Here is a 20,156-nt window from a genome sequence, read left to right as displayed (position 1 = left end):
GTTTACCTTACAATCTCTTCTGGATCTCGATTTCAGGGGCTCTTCTATCGGTCAGCCGACTTATTGACCCTCTTAACGACAATACGCAATTATTTTGGACGAAGCGTCTTGTGCAACTCTCTACCAATTTATATACACATTTAGCAACCAGCAACAACATCACTGCTGAATAGTTACAACACCCCGAACCTCATCATGTCCAAAACAGGACAGAAGAAGGCCATTGTCATCGGTGAGTGACTCGATCAACCTCTAACAGCTTACGATAACTAACCCATAACCGCAGGCGCTGGCGCTGGCGGCATTGCCACGGCCGCAAGATTGGCCAAGTCCGGCTTCTCGGTGACTGTGCTGGAGAAGAACTCTTTCACCGGCGGACGCTGCTCGCTGATACACCATGACGGGTACCGCTTTGACCAGGGCCCCTCGCTGCTGCTGCTCCCGAAGCTGTTTCGTGAGGCCTTCTACGACCTGGACACGACGCTGGAGGCCGAGGGGGTGGAGCTGCTGCGGTGCCCGACCAACTACAATGTCTGGTTCTCGGACGGCGAGAACTTTGAGCTGTCAACTGACCTGGCCCGGATGAAGGACCAGATCGAGCGCTGGGAGGGCAAGGACGGCTTCGAGCGGTACCTGGCCTGGCTGCGCGAGGCGCACCAGCACTACGAGCTCAGCGTGTCGGACGTGCTGCACAAGAACTTCACGAGCTGGTGGGACCTGGCGAACCCGTCCTTTGTCTGGACCGGCCTGAAGCTGCACCCGCTGCACAGCATCTGGAACCGCGCCAGCATGTACTTCTGGACCGAGCGCCTGCGCCGCGTCTTCACCTTCGCCACCATGTACATGGGCATGAGCCCCTTCGACGCCCCCGCCACCTATTCCCTCCTCCAGTACACCGAGCTCGCCGAAGGCATCTGGTACCCGCGCGGCGGCTTCCACTCGGTGCTCGCGGCGCTGGCGCGCGTGGCCGAGCGCCTGGGCGTCGAGTTCCGGCTCGACACGGCCGTGTCCGAGGTGCTGACCGCGGCGGACGGCCGGACGGCCAACGGCGTGCGCCTCGCGTCGGGCGAGCGCCTCGACGCCGACGTCGTCGTCGTCAACGCGGACCTCGTGTACGCGTACAGCAACCTGTTCCCGCAGACGCCGGCCACGCAGAAGTTTGCGTCTTCCCTGCGGGAGCGCGCGGGCTCCTGCTCGTCCATCTCCTTCTACTGGAGCCTCGACCGCAAGGTGCCCGAGCTGCAGACCCACAACATCTTCCTGGCCGACGACTTCCGCGAGTCCTTCGACGACATCTTCGCCAAGCAGTCCCTGCCCGCCGAGCCCAGCTTCTACATCAACGTGCCGAGCCGCATCGACCCCACGGCCGCGCCCGAGGGCCGCGACGCCGTCATCGCGCTCGTGCCGACGGGCCACCTGCTCAAGTCCAAGGGCCACCCCAAGTCCGCGACGGCGGAGAACGGCATGCTGCGGGACCAGGACTGGCCGGCCCTCGTCGAGCGGGCGCGCCGCTCGGTGCTGGCGACGGTCGAGGCCCGGACGGGGTGCGCGCCGCTCGGGGGCCTGATCCAGCACGAGATCGTCAACGACCCCTTCACGTGGGAGGACAAGTTCAACCTGGACAAGGGCTCGATCCTGGGCCTGAGCCACTCCTTCTTCAACGTGCTCAAGTTCCGGCCCTCGACCCGCGCCGTCGGGCTCGACAACGTCTACTTCGTCGGGGCCAGCACCCACCCCGGCACGGGCGTGCCCATCGTCCTGGCGGGCGCCAAGATCACGGCTGAGCAGATCCTCGCGGACCGCGGGCAGAGGCCCACCTGGAAGACGCACCCGGACCAGCTGGTCGACCTGGGCGTGCCGCAGAACCGCAATACCAAGATGCTCGATCGGGTGCGGAGGCCCCTTTTCTGGCCCGCGGTGCTCGTGGCGTTGTTTGCGGCTTGGTTTGGGCTGGCGGTGTACTACTGGACGCCGCTTGTCGGGTTCAGGAGATAGAGGGTAGGAGAGAGAGGCCGGGGTCTTGATCTTCTCTTCTGGGCTTCGATGGAACAGTGACTGGCGTTCATCATCGCTCAATGTGTTGTTTCTGGATGTTATGCGCCTACGTTGTCAATGATTTGGGGGATGTTCTGGCGTTGTTCGGTTGCTGGTCTACTTATATTTCGTCTATTAAATATATAATACTCCAATCTCAGCGAATTACTGCAGCACGTCTCGCGACTTTCAACTTGTCACACAGCATGCTCGATTCTAATTCTGCTTAGAGTCATGCATGCTTAAGCCTTCGTCGTTTACCCCTGGGCTACCTTGTGAGTAAGGTGTACGTTGGATGTCTGGTGTTGATGATGGGTTGTGTATAATGTTGTCCGTTTGGTGTTTCGACATCAGTGGCCGTTGAATTGCGAATTCCTATGCGAATAGCATACGAATCGTAGGTCTTTCTCGCGGCAGGCAACTTGTCATAAGGCAAGATATGGACAGGGCCTGTTCAGCAGTTCAAGTTTACAGACTGCATCGATCACGCCGAGATAATAATATCGAGAGTGGGTTCCGCTATACTTAGGAGAAGAAGGACGTGACTACCCTTGCATGAAGACACATACGTTCCTCAGCGCGAGAAAGTGTCCGTTGAACTAGACCGGGCCTTGAATACGAGCCCGATGGTTTACGAGACGGGGTCTGATTTGTCCAACAAGACCGACCCCGACCCCGACCCCGTATCGTGTCCAGCGATATAGTTAAGATTGGGTTGACGAAACTTCACGGCATGGCTTGTTCCCACGGGCGGCAGTAATTCCGTCCATCGTGGGATGTTCTAGATCTCGTGAAGACCAACTTCCTGTCTCGTGATTATGCATGTCGTCGTGGCCATCATCGCAAGTGCCCCGCTTTCGCGACTGTAAGACTTGTTGGTTTCTGCGCCTCTCGGATGGCGATCCGCGCGGCCTGGTTCGTGTTACTTGCATGTCTTCGAGCATGGCCGGCTGGACCTCTGGCGGCCGTCCTGCAGTGTAACCGGAAAACAGCGCTCTATCATGGCAAGATGGCGCGGGTTTGGGTGGAGTCTTACAGCATGATAAGTGCCGAAAAAAGTCTAACATCAACGCTGTCTCAGGATGGAGATGCCTGGGGAAAAGCAGGATGCAAATATTTGTTGGCACTTCTTGTTTTTGTTTTTTGTTTGTAGGAGAATCCATGAACCAAGTCGCTGCCAGGCGGGAAGCTGCATCTGATGCTTCATGCCGTGTTTGAAAATGGACCAGATTGCCCGGGCATCCCGGTTTAGTGACACCGATTTCGTTTGCTGGCCTTTGTCAGGGTAACATATGCCAGGAACTACGGGGACAGAACAGAATCCCCTTTTTCTTAGCATTCTTGGCATATTACAACAGGAACTTGCCCCATGGGCCCGTGGGATGGAAGAGTTGTGTAGAGATAAGATACCGAAGTCGGGCTTGCGTGTTATCGAGGGGCCTTCTCTTGAGCCGAACATGCATACCGTACCTGATGTAGTCACTGGGCTGGACCAACCCGGCACGTTGAGACAAGGCGTCTGCGAGATGCCGTAAGTCCAAGGTGGCAGGCAGGTCGGAAGCTAACGGGCGCTCAGACATCGAGAGCGTTGGAAGAAGTGACATCGGACGGAAATCCCAGGCTCAATTTTGGGCATTGGGCCCGACCAGATCGTCTCATTGTGTGGAGTGTGGGCGTTGAGCGTGCAATTCGTCCCATCTTTCGAGATCACCCAATCACCTCTACCAGGACTCCGTAGTTTTGGGCCCTATCATGTATTGAACATACAGAGGGGCGGTTTGCAGTGTTTCTCGACAGAAACAAAGGGAAAGTGTCTGCATCAGAGGAAGACGATATTGTTGTTGTTTGGAGCATACTGATTTACCTATTGACTGATATCCATACTATAACCTACACTGAACTCAATCAGACTCAAGCCGGCGCATGCATGGATGTATTTGCCCCAGGCATCCCTGCCCGCCGGCGCCGTCCCTCGAGGCACTCGACTGTCTGCATCATTTACCTAATTGTTTAGCACCGCTGGTTGGCTGCATCTGCAAGGCCCGGCGAGCCGCAACCTGCCGAGTTCCACAGGAAACCTTCGTGTGTTCCTGGCAGACAGAGAAATACAGAAATCGAAACCGACTTTGGGTCCAATCTGCGCATTGTTTGAGGTGTTCTTGGGAGCAGAGTCGTTTGGTTGCTTTTTCGGCTGCCGAGTGCTACGTAAACGGGCTTGGCAGCAGCCGCCTAGCGCAGTTTTCGAAAACAGGCCGTACTACGTACCTGGGGCTGCTCACAATAATTGCATCCAGTGAATGTTTGAACGTTGTGTTCGCATTAACACACCCCTCCTACCACCACCACAGACGTTTCCAACCCGCAGGGCGCCGTAGCATTCCAGGGACAAATACGAGCAACCGCTGCGACGATTGAGAGCAAGCTCATCTCCTACCCACCAACCTATCTATCTATCCTGCCCTGCGGCTACAGCAGTCCTCGCCTTACATATGCTGTCGAACCATCCTAGTCTAGCCGGTGACCAAATTCTTGCCTTGCACTGCCACGCACCCATTAAGCTGGTCCGCCTCGTCATATCCAGAGCAACCTCCAAGTCTAAATCGGAAAGCATAGCGGTCCGACACGTCTCGAAGCAACGCACGTAAAAGCATCCAGCGCAACGGATCCTAGCCTAACCTAGTTCGCCGCATAATCGCCAGCTGTTTACTTTATCCAGCCAGTTCGCATCATGGCAGACTTTAGCCGCCAGTCCCCCGACCTGGCCTCCCCTCCGCCGCAACCGCAACCAAACCGACCGCAGAGCATGTCTTTTGGGAGCTCGACCGGTCCAGCAGCCGAGAACGGCTCATCTTCCAACCCAGCGAATGACCCGGGCGCCTCTGCAACCTCAGGAAACCCTCCCGCCTCCGCCATGCCCGCCGGCGCGAACACGGCTGGCGCAAAGCCTGAGATGCCGGCCGAGGTTCAAGATGTGCTCAACTCAGATGTAGGTCAACCAGGACAGGAACAGAGCAGTAGTACGGCTGGTTACTAACTATTGCGTCGCAGATTGGTGTCTCTACCATGTTGAATCGACTGAAGCAGAGTATAGCTTCGGCAAGGGTTGGTTGACTCCCAAATGCCACCTCCTCACTCTCGCTCCTACTCACGATATCATGTCTCCACCATCTAGGAATTCGCTGCGTTCCTGAAGAAACGATCCGATCTCGAGGATGGACACGCCAAGGGCATGAAGAAGCTGTGCAGGATGACACAAGATAATATCCACCAGATGGACCACAGGCAGGGCTCTTTTGCTCACGCCTACGAAGAGATGCTCCACATCCACGATCGTATGGCCGAGAACGGCGTACAGTTCGCCGTCTCGTTACATCAGATGCAGGAAGACCTGATCGAAGTCGCCAACATCGCCGAGAAGCATCGCAAGGGCTGGAAGCAGAACGGATTGGCCGCCGAAGCACGATTGCAGGACATCGAGTCGGCGATGCGCAAATCCAAAGCCAAGTACGATGCGCTTGCGGACGAGTACGAGCGGGTCAAGACCGGTGAAGCGAGGCAAGGAGGCCGGTTTGGCTTCAAGGGCCCCAAGTCGGCAGCCCAGCAGGAGGAGGACCTCTTGCGCAAGACTCAAGCCGCCGACACGGACTATATGACCAAAGTCCAAAACTACCAGGCAGAGAAGGCTACAATGGACTCTTCCACAAGGCCAGAGGCTATCAAGGCCTTGACTGATCTGGTACGGGAATGCGACTCGGGCACGACTCTACAAATGCAGAAGTTTGGTAAGCACAACTCCTTTTTTGTTCGCACCTCTTTGGCATAAGCACATATCGACTGACACGCCGCAGCTTCCTTCAACGAGAAACTCCTTTTGAGCAATGGCTTAGTAATAAGCCCCTTAAAACACCAATCTGGTCTTTCAGGCCATAACAGCAGGAGCACAAGTATGAAGGAGGTTATTCAAGCTGTTGACAACCACAAGGATCTCGAAGAGTATCTTCTGAGTTTCCACAGCAAGCTGCCACCCAAGCCTGCAGAGGCCAAGTATGAGCGCAATCCTGTTCTCAACCCGCAACAAAACATGTCTATGGGGGCCCTCCCACAGTTGCACCAACAGCCAGGCCGACCAGCGTCTCAATCACATCCACCACTTCCGCAAATGCCAATGGGTGGATCCATGGGGTCTCGGACCGGCGCATTCGATGTCTCGTCCCCTGCGGGAGGTCCGTCGCCAGGTTATGGTCAACCGCCTTCCATGCCGGCAGCCAGTCAGCAGCGACCGACATCGCAAACTGGTGGCCATGAAAGAAGTTTCAGTCATGGGGCTTTGTTGAATCAACCATCTATGACTTCTCAGCAGCCGCAGAGTAACCGAAACTCAACCCAAGCTGCACCACCTTCGCATTCAAGGTACGGCAACGGTAGTATAAGCCAGGCTGGTCCACCACAGCTTGGTGCTCTACCGTTCCAGACACAGCAACCCCCACAAGGGCAATCACCGCCTCGTCAAAACGCTCTGCCTGCCTCGATGGCTATGCCACCGCCACCGCAGCCGCAACAGCCGCCGCCTACTGGGCGCTCAGTTTCACCCCCAAGCAGCGCCCAAGGACTTGGTGCCGGTGGTGGCATGTCTAAACCGAAACAAGTGTTTGGTGTGACTCTTGACCGACTGTACGAGCGGGATGGGTTGGCAGTTCCCATGGTTGTGTACCAGTGTATCCAAGCCGTTGACTTGTATGGCCTGGCCGTGGAGGGTATCTACAGATTGTCTGGCTCGGCAACGCATATCCAAAAGCTGAAGAATGGATTCGACACAGGTTCGTTACCTCCCCTTGGGACTCTCGTGTGAACAGGTATTGACTGACCTTTTATAGATTCCGACTCCCGGAATCTCGATTTCCGCAACCCCGAAAACTTTTTCCATGATGTGAACAGTGTCGCAGGTCTTCTGAAGCAATTCTGCCGAGATCTGCCAGACCCCCTATTCACTGGGGAGCATTATGCCGGTTTCGTCGAGGCGGCTAAAGCGGACGACGACATTGTACGACGAGATAGCCTCCATGCTATCATCAACTCACTACCCGACCCCAACTACGCAACACTGCGCGCACTTACACTGCATTTGCACCGAGTGATGGAGAACTCGGGTGTGAACCGGATGAACTCGCAAAACTTGGCTATTGTGTTTGGTCCTACTCTCATGGGCACAGCGCCGGGCGCCAACATTGCGGACGCTGGGTGGCAGGTCAGAGCTATTGACACGATATTGCAAAACACATACCAGATCTTTGACGAGGACTGAAATCGCTAGATACTTTAGAGGGAGATTGAATTTCTGTGGAGTTATAGCGAGGTCTTCTTTTTCTTCATGAATCTCCATGCCAATTTTCATGGGATGGTCAATGCATTTGCGAGCTTACTTTCGATATACTGTTCTGCAGAATGACGGGGCCACTGATAGCTGTGCTTGTTGGTGCTCTTGGAAAGGTGGCCAGGATAAAAAACGTCAGGTCGCCTGTGGAGAAAAAAAGGAGGCTATATGATGTGCCTTCCCGGGCAAGGGCGCCTATAATGCAGCGACTGGGGAAAGAAGACGGACTTTTCTGAAAAAAGGGGTTCTCGATTTGTAGCGTGTAATGTATTATTCATTGTTGGATGGGGTGGCTTCAATGTCTGTAGTTTTAATGGATATATAACTCTTGGTTGGGTTTTCCTATCTGGACTTCTTGACTTCGTTGCTTTTCTTTTCTATCGCCATGGTGATTGCCTGCCTTACTTTCTGACTTGAGGGAATACGGCCTCGTTTAAATTGAACGTCAGCAACAACGGGTGGCTGCACGTTTGAAGACTTGCTGAAACCCGTTTATGTGCAGAATGTCTTACCCCTTTTCCACGCGAAGAGGCAAATTCAGCTGGACTGGGCGAGCCGGCCCAGGTGGCTAATGTATGCCAAGTCTGCCCCCAAAACAGGCATTGAAATGGGCCTCTGGGGCAAGTCACTTTGCCAGTGCTAGATGCATGCTGACCTTTAAGTTGTTGTCAGAGCTCGTCACAAATTAATCTGGACTGGCCTGTTTCCATAGACAATGCAAGATTCCTTGAGGGGTGAGTTCACCTGGAGCATGCTGCCCACGCTGTTTGCCAAATTTGAAGAAACGCCTAGGAAACCACTTCTGTTGTTAAGTTTGACTTCCGCCCTGGAGAGAGAGCAAGGCCAGATACGTAAAAAGGGGCAAGTGAACCACCATCCAAGGCAAGTATGCCCCCATCAAATTGTTGTACCGCTTCCGCACGGGCACCACGGGAGTGTGTAGTTTTGAGCATTGTCCTATCGCTATACTACGCGATCTTTATTTTATTTTTACATATTACCAGATACCCAAATCGTTAGAAGGGGTACATATACAGATTCTCCCCTCCCTGTACTTGGATTACCGTCGTTACCGGCCAAGTACGCTCTCCTCATATCATGCATTCTGGGACATTCTTCTTTGTGGAGAGCATCCGGGTAGTCCCTAGTGTAATTGGTGATGCCCTTGATACCGACTGGCCCTTCCGTTGACAACTTTCGACCCATTCCACTATACGATTCCCTTTTTATGCTGCGACAGGCGCCGCGGGCGCCGGTGCTCCGGTTGCGGTCCCACCAGCTGTGTTGGGCGGTTGTGGCAGGAACATGGGGAGGTAGGTAACGCCGAGGGCCATTACTGTGTCAGTCGCATATATTTTGTCAGCACCGTTGATATCTCTCCACTTGTGCCCAATGGCTGTTCTCTCCGTCTCCATTGTCGCTGGAAGGTGTGGCCGAACTTACGCGACATGCCAATGGTGAAGTAGCCCGGGGTGCTGGTGTTCTTTGTCGTGTCTTCGCTCTCGCCGAGCCAGTTCTGGATGCTGAAGACTACCGAGACCCTATGTCACGCAATGCGCACGTTAGTCCCTTGTGATCTTTTGCTCTTCGTTTGTTCTCTCGCTCCATGGCTTTTCCATCCGCGATGCTCTTGCTAGTAGCGCGTTGTTTCCTTCGCTTCTTTGGGGGTTTGGAAGGGTTGGTAGCTCGGGTCGCCAGCGCGCGGCGGCGCAATCACACATACCATCCGATGTACTTGTTGCGCGTGAAGATGGCGGCCATGGGAAGGGTCGAGGACAGCGTGGAACCGAATTCGACATTGTCGCCAGGCTTGCTGACGGGCTCCTGGTAGGGGACGACTGTAGAGAACGAATGCGACGGTCAGTCTTGGTTACAGCTAACGCTGGCCTTGATGCTAGCTGGGTCCAGCGCGTTGGACAAGAAGCTTACCCAGGTCCTGGCGGCGCATATCCTTCTTGTTAGACGACATGGTGAGAGAAAAAGCGATGCTCTCGATGCTTGCTGGCGTAGGATTGGGGCCTTTTGCGATGGTTGATGTCGTCGCGGGTTGTCGTCTTTCGTCCAGAGAGCTTAGTTGGTGGTCCTTAGGTAAGTTGGAGCTCAATCAGGAAACGGTTACCTGTGCTATCCCGACAGGGCTCTGGACGCTAACCCCCAAACTTCTGTCCCAAAGGGGACCGCTGCGGGGTTGCCATCTCCGATACCCCCTTCCCCTTTGCCCTGCACCGACACTTGATCGGTTGCTCAATAGGGCAAGCGCTTGTTAGTCTGCTACACATGCATCGGCGTTGTTCTGGTGTACGCATCACGAATAGTTTGCTGACCGTCTTTCTACAATGAAGAGTTGCCTCAGGGGGATCAACCGCAAGAGCTGGCTGCAAAGCAGTCTGAGAAACAGTCTCCGCAAGTGATGCTCCTGGATCCTATTGGCCACGAGCCCCGTGTCATGGCTGGCTGATATACTACTGCACAGCTGATTACTCCCTCCCAGCAACGTACGTTCAAGCGTGCTTTTTCTGGCAGGATGCCCTCCCCCGCGGACCAATAGGCGGCATCAGATATCCAATGGTTGATGGCGATGTCTTGGATGGTAATTGGATAATTAGACGATCGCCCCGGTGAACACCACGCATTGAGACAAGCCCGGCGGAGGACGAGGACCACCTTATCGTCATCAAAACTGACAAATCCTTTTTCTTCTGCTGCTTTTATTAATATGTTCGGCAACGGCGGCGCATTACTGAGTTGAGTAGTCTTATCGCCGGCCAAGATCTGGCGGTCTCAAGACCATTGCAATAAAAGCCCGTGTTAGTGTAAGCAGCGGATACGTGCGTGCTGGCCCAGACCTCTGACCGGCGCCCCGGACCTTTGAGCAATCCTTCGGGATTGCTGACACGAAATTGGTTGGATCAGCAAGCTGATCCTGCCACCGGTATGCATAGCAATGATGCCTTTCTGACGGCATTACGATGTGGCCGGCCTGTGTCTCTTTCCCCATGTGTGACCCCAACAGTCCTGTATCACCCCGTTTCAGAGAGACTTGAAGGTTGTGCTGCTTCCTGGGAGGGCCACGATAGACCGAGTGTGAAAGCTGCCGACGGCGGCGGGGGCAAAGAAGGTTAAGCAAGCATGCTGTGCACAAATGGATATAGCGCTACATACAGTACCCATGCTCTAGTCGCCTAGGGGCAGATGGTGGTTGGTCGGATAGGACGAGTGTCAGTCAGATCGATCGCCCTACGAACTGGGTTGGGTTGCACTGTTGGGTTGGGATAGGCGAGAGGCTATGCCGCTATGTATGTAGGTAGGCATGTCCGCTTCTTCTGCATGCCCGAGGTGCAGCAAGCTCCTCCCCTCACAAACATTGTAAAATGGAGCATTCAGCATTCCATGCTGGCTGGCTGGCGGCCGTCTAAGCAACGAACCATGCCACGGGACGAATGAATGTGATGATCCATACAAATATGATCCGGTTGGTTTCAACATAGGGAACGAACTTGCAGGTGTCAAGACACCGATTTCCGTCTCTGGTTCTGTTTCTGTCTCTGCATGATGCTGACAGCCGAGGAGGTATGTTTCGGTTATACTCAGAAGAGCAGGTGGATGCTGCAAATACGATGTGTAGTAGGTATTGTATGTACGTTGGCAATAAGCAACGATAGCAAATTCTGGATAGTTTTCGGCGGCGGTTCCGGAACTAGGATCTCATCATCATGTTGAACAAAATCTAGAAACCCTACCTGAGCATGCACCCCTCTCTCTGTCCTTTGAGAGCATCATACTTGTACTCCGTACTCAACAATACTCAGTATCTCCAATGCTGCCCTTCCACTTCCTCATGATGCACCCATCACCCATTTGATATACATACACTTGGCGGCCGCAATCCCCACAGCTTCCAGGGAGGCAGTTGGTCTCTCTCCCCTTGTCCCCTCACGTGCCTCCTCCCGACTTCTGGGCCCGACCTGACCTACTTAGCACCTAGCCCAAATCCCAATCCCAAATTAGGCCGTTCTCACATCGTCCCGCCACCCTGTTTCCGACTTTACCCAGTTATTCCTTTTGGCTGCCCCATCGCTGTAACCTGCTCCACAGACCACTGGAATCCCGAATCTCCCCATTCGCAATTGCCAGTTGCCGCCGCCGCTTGCCTGCTTGGCCGCCTTGCTCGCCTTGCTGTCTTGTACATGCCCTATTGCCATCTCCATCTGTGCTCCCCGGGCTTGCTCGCACCCACCGTCACAACCTCATTCGCCCGACCGTCTTAACACGCCATCCACTCTTCTTGCAGCGAGTTGCTTGCGGCCGATCCCGACGTCAGCCTTGGCTTCACCTCGCTCCGACTGCGACGCTGCACGACTCAGGTCTCTTTTGCCAACCACACATTTCGACCTGGCCCCTTATACTTTCACCACCTGCCACCCGACAACAACAATGACTACCTCCTAGAGAAAGACATGGCGCCTCCGTGTACCGACCCACGATGACCTCGCGGCCCCCATTGGCCGTGTCGCAGCGACAACCACAGCGGTCGCTTTCTGGGCCCGGGTTGTCGCAGAGGCCCCCCCACCAACGAACCATTTCCCAACAGCATCTGCCCCCGTCGCCCATTCGCAAGTCCGAGGGCTTCGGTGACTTCACCACAGCAGATGCCTCCGATGCATCGCAAAACCAAGCACGCTATGGCACCACCCCCGCCGAGGGGGATCCAAACTCAAGCTGGAGTTGGCAAACGACGGCATCGAACATGCCGGCTTCAGCGAAAGCCCCCAGAATCTCGCCTTCACTCCTTCGCGCATCATGCCGCCCATGAACGACGTCTCCGACCTGGGCGATCTGAGTCCGAACCCGTCGCGCTGTCCGACGGCCGATAACGATTCTGCGCCTCTCCCTATGCCGCCTCGCCGGGCGCGCTTCATCGTGCCCGTCGCCAATTCCCGCCCTCAGCCTACCACCGCAACCACTCCTGCGCCGCCGGCGAAAAAGGATGTGCGACCCAAGCCTTTCGTCCTCGAGACTCCCTCGGCCGCGCCGCGGTACTCTAATATGGGCAAGCAAGAACTCACAGGCTTCGCAGACTTCTATTCGTGGCAGGGCAACCATCCCGAGGACAAGTTCAACGATAACATCATTCGGCATGGGTATTACGACAAGGCTCCGCCTCAGATAGGCTCAGAGTACACGTCGGCTAAAACACCCTTATACCCGGCGCTGAAGCACAAGAGTGGCCTTCACACGCTATCAACTATATTTACTACCATTATGAACCAAAGGCGACTTGGTGGGCAGATCACATCTGCCTCCACCTTCAAGCCGCCGCCTAGAGTTACTCTTACTGACACGAAGAGGGAGGTCTGGCTAAAAGATCTCGCCAACCCCGCGATATCGCTCCGGCGCCTGAGCAGGACTATACCGCATGGAATCCGAGGCAAAGTCCTGCTAGAGCAATGTCTCAACAAGAACGTCCCTACTGACCGCGCTGTGTGGCTTGCCAAGTGCGTTGGTGCGAATGAGATCAGGGCCTTCAAGAGAAAGGGAGTGAACGGCACATTTGTGATGGGTGGAGAGACCAAATGGATCAGAGACTGGACTGTCTTTGTTGAACAGTTTATCGAGAGTGTGGTCAGCGCCTTTGGAGAAGCCAGCTGGAAGGCAAAAGTCACATATGCGTAAGCTATTTATTCCCCGTCACTCTGTACTGTATGTCAACGCTAACTTTCCGCAGCATACGTCTCGCCACTCACCTTTACGCCGAGTTCTTGATGGACCGCGATCACTACTTGGACTGGCTTGTTTCTGGGCTTGAGGGCAGCAACCAGGCCAGATTACCGATGTGGATCTTGATTGCGCAAATATATTGGAACGACCTCCTCCGGGCCAGGAAAAATGGGCGACGGCTTGTGGCTACCATTCTGAGCCACCACGAAGCTATATACCGCCACCCGGATCGCGACCTTCTGCTCCCGTTGCATACACAATTATCTTCGCTCCTCAGGTCTTTGCTCCTCGTCAACCGCGAGAACTTCATACACCCGACGACATGGTCAAAGTATAGAGAGACTATATTGGCCTCATCACCTGCCGACGACGACGCCTACAGGCTTTCTTGTGACGTGATTGAAGCACGCAACGATCAACTCACAAGCACGCAAATCAAGTCTCAACCAGCTGTTCGCGGTACAGTAGTCAAATTACTCGACAGCACCCTTCGAAAGCCCTTCACCAGCGATCTGGCAACGCAGATATGGAAGGCCAGCGACGACAAGTTCGGGTTGGCCAAAGTGGTGCTGGAGTGGTGTGTATCGCTGTACCGACCAGGCGTTGCGAAAATCTTCATGGCGACGGCCATCTTCAGGTCGTGGGTTCCATTCGGTGTCAACATTACTGGAGCCATCATCGAGTTCTTGGCCACAGAAGTCCCTCGAGAGCTTGAGCGGAAACAATCCATCTACCATCTCGTATCAGAGCTGATCCGGGCCGAGCAATTCTCCGTACCTCAGTATCTACAGTGGCTCATCGCCAGGGGCGGTTTGGGAGATCAGTCGGAGATTGAGCCAAACGGCCCATGCCTTACCCGCCTCCTGGTGGAAGTTCCCACTCATTCCCTGAGCGATTCGATGAAGGGCTTGCGAGCGTCAATTCTGAGGCGTGCTGGGTATTCAGTCGACTATGAGGGTAGTGACATTGTGAGCGCTGTAAAATGCGTCAAATACTCATTAGGTGTTCCTCTAGAAGCCAACGATCCCCTGTTACAGAGGAAGCCACCAAGTATCAAGAGGCTGACCAAGCTTCTGAAGTTGAGCAGCCGCGCTTTGCAGTCCACCGTGGGAAACTGGATCGCCCACGAGTTCGTTCCCAACTTCGCCCCTAACCCGCAACTTGGCAAGGCGGGCATCGAGATGACGAGCTACAAATTCGACTTTGTCCGGACATTGCTAGAGGCTATAGATGACTTCACGATGCTAGAGCATACGCTCAAGAGCTTGGCTGCTTCGTCAAACGCAGAACTTCTAGCTGCCTGTGCCGATACTGTCAACCGCCATCTCCCTGTTTTTGCAGGTCTTGGCTCTGCCAGGAGCCTTTTCGACATGTTCTTGGATCGGCTTAAAGCTTTGCGGGATGAGCAGGGAATTGGCGCACGCCCGATTCTTGCTTCGTTGGCAAAATTGGCGCCTCGTATCCCTGGTCTGACAGAGCTTGCAGCGCAGCTCCAAAGCGATCTCGCCAGAACAGATCGCAGCAACGCCGTCGATGCGTCCTCGCCACTGTCCGACAACATGGCCACACAATTGCAGGACGACGAGACCGAGTTGAGCGAGTCGATAGAAAAGCTCGCGAGCTATACTAGTGCCGACCGCCCGACGATGGAGAGACTGTTCCAGACGATCATCAACCGTCTACAGAATTGCTGGGGCAAATCCGATGAACGTCAAAGGGCGTATTGCGTCCTGTTGACGAGGTTGCGCGTCTTTGACACGCCGCACTTCGACACCATGATGAGGGGTTGGGCATTGCATATCCGGAAGCTCACCAATCGGCCCCCTATCTCGCAGATATTTCCGCTACTTGTTAGCTCAGGATGCCTGGCCGTCCCTATACTGTTTTCAACGGCAAGAAGCATGATGCAGACAGCCCAAAACCAGCCGGGCCCTGTCGGATTCGCCTCGATATACACACAGGAGATTTTGCAGCTGTTGATACTCGAGCCCTCACCGAACCGATTCATGATGCAAGAGGATTGCTACCGGTTATGCATTGTCCAGGAACAAGTCAAATATGACCACGTAAAAGAGCTGATGCTTCTCACCCGGGGTGCTCTGTCCGAATACTCGTGTTCTCGCCATCAACAACCTCCGATTGAACAGCCACTTGACGATGAAAAGACCAGGGCCCGGTTTTTAGAGCTCCTGCGAAATCTCATTCTGGCTGATTCGCACGCCATGAGCCAAACACTGGCTCTCAAGCATCCGGATTCGAAACTCACTCTACTAATCGACACTTTGACTACGAATTTACTTATCCCTGGAGGTGGCAGTGAACAGCAGACTTTTGAACAAGTCCTCGAGTTGGCGAACGAGTTCACTCTACCGTACTGTCAAGTTAAGCTGTCGCTGAATCTTGCCTTTGACGATGTGTCTGGACCGGATGGCGCAGAGAAACTTCAGTCACATCTGGCTTTTCTCTCCAAGGCGATGGATAACGCCATCGAGGCAAATAATATCATGTGGACAGGCATTCTGTCTTGTCTCAACTCGGAGGTGACTTACCACATGAAAGGTCGGGCCGAAACACGATTTCTGGATCTACTCCCGTCCGCCAAGACGATGGCTTACTCGGACGGCTCGGAGCGAGCCAACCTTCATATGGCCGAGAACCTACTGGCAGTCATCGAGTCGATAATACGAGGAGTGCCCAGTCCCAAGGCAGCACAGCTCTCCAGCGCCATGGTGGAGAAGCTCGCGGACCAATGGGAAATCCTCGCAACCGCGAGCCCTGAGATGGCGGCATTAAAGGAAGATGTCATTTCTCAGTGGCTACCCCTGGTTCTGTCCTACGTCACGTTGCATGCCACTTCGTCTGGAAGCACGGCCGATAGCTCGAAACCAGCCCAGGAAACCCGCGCCAAGGCGTGCTTGAGTCTGGTTGGATTGGCTCAGGAGCTCGACCTTGCACAGTCGCCCGCCATGGCCGAGCGCGCTTTCGACCTTGCCCTGATTTTGGTGGACAGCCTCGGCGACGAATCACGCCTGCAGTGCGTGCGCGCCGTCAAGGACTCGGCCTCGGATGCGCGGGTCCGGTACCTGTTCAGCTTCGCCGCCAACCCCGCGGACAACCTCATGCTGTCGCACCGGGAGAAGCCATCGCCGGCGATGAGCGCCAACGAGCGGCGCGCCATGGCCATGGGCATTGGCATGGGGATGCTGCCCGAGCGGCTTAGCCCCTTTGTGATGCGGCGGTGGGAGATTCTCAACGAGCCCACGCCGAATGTCGGAGAGAACGACACGAGTCTTAGCCTTCACCTGTTTGAGGCGAGGAAGATCTCATGATTATATACCATAGCATGGTGGCATTTCTTTTGTTGTTGATGATGTAGGAAGTAGCAGTATCGTCGCCTTCTCGGCTTACAGTCGCGATTGAGGAGCACTGTTGAGGGGCGCATTGGAAGGTTCGAAGAGGCGCTTTGGAGTCCATGGAGTTTTATTCTTTGTATCTTGGGTGGGGTCCTTTGCTGCTATCTCATATATTCCCGGGTTGCGTGCATGGAAGGAGCGCGGCTTTGGCCTGGAGTTTTGCCCGGGCGTATGTCATAGATAGTTTATATATGGTTTCTCTATCACTCGCATATTATCAACAGATATACTTCATGCACCCTCTGCTTCTATCTGTATACGTACAAGGGCGATTTCGTGTTGAGAACCCATTCGAGTGATAGCGAACGCTGGCAATGTAATGCCGATGGCGGTGATAGGAAAGAATATCAGAGGTGATCTAGTATGAAGTTAATAGTCTCAACGCTTTTTTTAATACCCAGGAGGTTACCTTCAGAAACAAAATACTTGTCAAGGGGACTTAAACATCACCCTGTAAGGTCGTAGCAGCAACACCACATCCCGAGCGCAGCGTCACAGCCAGAGCCAGAACCCAGCAGCTCATTATACTCCCGACTCGAATTCCAATTCCGTGTGATTCTCCTCGCCCGGATTAAGTCAATGGGCCGGGCCAAGAGCGCAACATCGTACGATTTTGAGAAAGCTCGGGGCATACGAAGATCGGAAGAGGAGGAGCGCTCGAGGTCAACTATTACCTCATCGGTCGAACCGCCCCGTCCGGGTCCCTCCCAAGCGAGAGGTGTGGATGGGAGGGAGGTCACATTGTGTGGGCTCCGTTGCATAACGCGCATGGTTTGCCAAGACGTTTCGGCCAATCCTCACCCCCAATGCTTCAACGTGAGTATATCTCGAGATCACAATAAAGTTTGATTGTTGTGGGAAATTATTTTTTTGGTTTGCTCCGCCATCTACTCGACAAGATCATAAATTTCTAAATAGTACACGGCTGGGAATCATAAAAGTAAAGAAAAATTGCCATAGATCATATCCTTGTGCATCAAGCTGCAAGAATAAAATTAGACTCGGCTAAAGGCAGGATTGGAGCTGCGCGTTGCAATCGGCGACGGACATTCCCGGATGCTTGCCACTATTCACTTGATCGGCGCAATCGTTGTTTTGGATGGAACATGCGCGCTGCTTCGCCTCAGCCTCAGACGCAAATGTTTCCCCGTTCACGGAAAAGGGCCTTCTATGCGTTAGTAGGGGACATCAACACGGATCAGGGAGGGTATGAGCTAACCCAGAAGCTCACCTCGGGCCTCCAGTGGAATCGATCCTGGGAAATTTGCCGAAACCTCCGCCGCCCCCGAATTTGTTGTTGCCGCCACCGAACTGCCCCTGGCCACCGCCGAAGCCACCTCCACCGCCGCCTCCGAACTTGTTACCGAAACCTGTAGTAAAGAATGGTCAGTGTCTTATAGGCAAGTTTTGTTGAGGAGTTTGTGGCAAGAGTTCTTCCAGCGCACGCTCCGGCTCTGGCTCTGGCGCGGGTATTCAGTGAATACACCATTGACACTGTTGTCATCTTGCGCCGGCGCTGGCTCTGGCTCTGGCGCTGGCTCTGACTCTGGCGCCCAGCCTCCAGTGAATGCATCAAGCCCGCCAATGACCGTTCACAACTGCTTAGACCTCAATGTTGACTTACATACCTAGCCCTGGGGGTCAAAATTTAACCCCGTTGGCGACCACGTCCACGACCTTTTGAGTTAATGAGTTAGTATTCCTGCTAAGATTATAGTAGGACATGTGGAGTTGGGCTAGGCAGAAGAGGCAGGAGAGGCTGGATCTTGCTAAAGGCTGCGACGAGTGCAGAGGCTAAGGCTGGAGAGGATGCAAGACAGAGGCTGGGCAGCGAGAGAAAGATTGAGCTCAAAGGCAGATGCATCAGATCGCCACGTTGCCACGGTGCCATACTGCCCTCATAGAGAAGCGGCAAGCAGAGTGGGAACGAGCGAGGGAAATGTGAGAGCGGTCATGATCGAACAGAAAGATCGGACTTGGGAAGCTGCGTCAGGGTTAGGGGAGGATTGGGCTCTTCCGCTTACCATTGTTTCCACCGTTACCTCCGTTACCCCCAAAACCACCGTTACCACCGTTGCCACCGTTGCCACCGCCTGTCGAGTTCAGCGTTAGTATTGCTCCGTGTGAAATAGATAGTGTGTCTTATGGGGGGCGTACCGTTGTTGTTGTTGCCGTTGTTGTTTCCCCCTATTGACTCCTAGCGTTAGTAATGCACCGTATACCATAAGTAGCAAGTCTCATGAGGGCGTACCGTTGTTGTTTCCTCCATTTCCACCTCCTCCACCAACGGTGAACTTGTTGCAGCTACGGCAAGTTAGTACGTGATGGTCAGTATATATTGATGTCGGACACTTACTCATCTTGGGCACCGCGCTGGGCGACGGGCATCAGCACAGGCTGGTGGTTGGCGGAACTGACCATGGTGCAGACACGGTAGTTGCCGGCAGGGAGACCGCCAGTGACGGTGGCCTTGAGCTGGCCGTTGCCGTTTCCGGCGTCGTTGATACCCTTGAAGAAGACGAACTGCGAGGCGTCAGGGGGGTTGTTGGGGTTCAGGGTGTTGCCGAGGTCCTGGACAGTAACGTGGGTGTGGCCAATGATCTGGCCGGCGCCGTTGAGGTCCTGGGGCGCGGAGTAGTAGGTGGTGTCGGGGTTGGTGAAGGTACCAGGGGCGAAGTTCTTCATCTGGACAGTGATGTCGAAGTTCTGGTTGGCCTGGACATTCTGGTTGTGCTTCGGGTTCTGAAGGATGGCAGACACCATGTTGTTTTGAGAAGGAATCTTGCCCATGGGGATACCGTTACAAGAACCCTGCTTGACCTGCTTGCCGTTTGTCAAGGTGGTGCCTTGGCAGAAGTTGATGAAGTTGTTGTTGTCGCTGACCATCTCGTTAGCACCAAACAAGCTCAACACCGACCGAGATAAGAAACTTACGTCTTGGAGGCAGCCTGGCCCTTATCGCCGTTGGCGTTTCCATCGGATGCACTGGCCTTCTGGATGACGTTCTGGTTCAAGCAGTTGCCACCGTTGTTGCCGCCATTGTTGCCGCCATTGTTGCCGCCGTTATTGCCACCGTTGTTGCCGCCGTTGTTGCCGCCGTTATTGCCTCCGTTGTTGCCGCCGTTGTTGCCGCCGAAGCCTCCGTTGCCGCCGCCGAAGCCGCCGCCATTACCACCGCCACCGCCGCCGAAGCGGTTCTGGCGAACCTCGAGGCCCTCGGAGCGTCTAGCGAGGAGTCTATCGAAGGGGCCAGGAATAGCACTAGCAGCAGCCGAAGCGCTCAGCAGTCCGACTACAATGCTCTTTGCCAACATCTTGTCTGGTGTCGGGGGTCCAGGTGACTATGGAATAATAGGATACTTCGGTGGTTGGGACTGAAGATTTCTAGAAGGAATAAAAGGGGATGCAAAAATAAGACTGTCGCAGACAGTATAAGGTCGAATATAAAAATGTCGAAAAGAACGAAAGACGAAGCACAAACCAGATCCCACGGATAAAATCGAAAAGAATGTGGAATGGAGGAAGCAGGATAAATGTGCAATGGAACCGGCCAAGCCATATATCTTTATATCGTGGCCGCGGACTGGTGGGTTAGTCTCGAGGCGACAGGGGTTCTGGAT

The 20,156-nt window shown here is 54.5% G+C and overlaps 5 protein-coding genes across 5 annotated transcripts; 3 read left to right on the top strand and 2 right to left on the bottom strand.

The window, feature by feature from the left end:
- Nucleotides 1–195: 195 nt before the first annotated feature.
- On the top strand, nt 196–1,995 carry PG985_012539 (Phytoene desaturase; the record flags this gene model as incomplete). Its single annotated transcript, XM_066832305.1, has 2 exons — nt 196–232; nt 287–1,995. The coding sequence occupies 2 exons, from the start codon at nt 196–198 to the stop codon at nt 1,993–1,995; spliced, it is 1,746 nt and encodes a 581-aa protein (XP_066680355.1).
- Nucleotides 1,996–4,762: 2,767 nt separating this feature from the next.
- PG985_012538 (beta-chimaerin) lies at nt 4,763–7,336 on the top strand (the record flags this gene model as incomplete). The annotated part of the gene is made up of 5 exons (XM_066832304.1): nt 4,763–5,020; nt 5,083–5,136; nt 5,207–5,816; nt 5,883–6,851; nt 6,909–7,336. 5 exons carry the CDS (start codon nt 4,763–4,765, stop codon nt 7,334–7,336), a joined length of 2,319 nt encoding a protein of 772 aa, XP_066680354.1.
- Nucleotides 7,337–8,631: 1,295 nt separating this feature from the next.
- Nucleotides 8,632–9,374, bottom strand: PG985_012537 (uncharacterized protein; the record flags this gene model as incomplete). The annotated part of the gene is made up of 4 exons (XM_066832303.1): nt 8,632–8,741; nt 8,849–8,946; nt 9,129–9,243; nt 9,335–9,374. The coding sequence occupies 4 exons, from the start codon at nt 9,372–9,374 to the stop codon at nt 8,632–8,634; spliced, it is 363 nt and encodes a 120-aa protein (XP_066680353.1).
- A 2,514-nt stretch (nt 9,375–11,888) lies between these two features.
- Nucleotides 11,889–16,452, top strand: PG985_012536 (transcription mediator subunit Med12; the record flags this gene model as incomplete). Its single annotated transcript, XM_066832302.1, has 3 exons — nt 11,889–12,036; nt 12,108–13,074; nt 13,131–16,452. 3 exons carry the CDS (start codon nt 11,889–11,891, stop codon nt 16,450–16,452), a joined length of 4,437 nt encoding a protein of 1,478 aa, XP_066680352.1.
- A 2,321-nt stretch (nt 16,453–18,773) lies between these two features.
- PG985_012535 (ribosomal protein s17) lies at nt 18,774–19,850 on the bottom strand (the record flags this gene model as incomplete). Its single annotated transcript, XM_066832301.1, has 3 exons — nt 18,774–18,840; nt 18,893–19,414; nt 19,471–19,850. The coding sequence occupies 3 exons, from the start codon at nt 19,848–19,850 to the stop codon at nt 18,774–18,776; spliced, it is 969 nt and encodes a 322-aa protein (XP_066680351.1).
- Nucleotides 19,851–20,156: the final 306 nt, after the last annotated feature.

The sequence above is a fragment of the Apiospora marii genome, assembly GCF_038362585.1.
Source record: "Apiospora marii strain CBS 49790 chromosome Unknown utg000009l_segment0_segment0, whole genome shotgun sequence".
Taxonomy (NCBI): Eukaryota; Fungi; Ascomycota; class Sordariomycetes; order Amphisphaeriales; family Apiosporaceae; genus Apiospora; species Apiospora marii.
The sequence above is the reverse complement of the archived record's forward strand: the minus strand, read 5'-3'. Positions and strand labels throughout refer to the sequence as shown.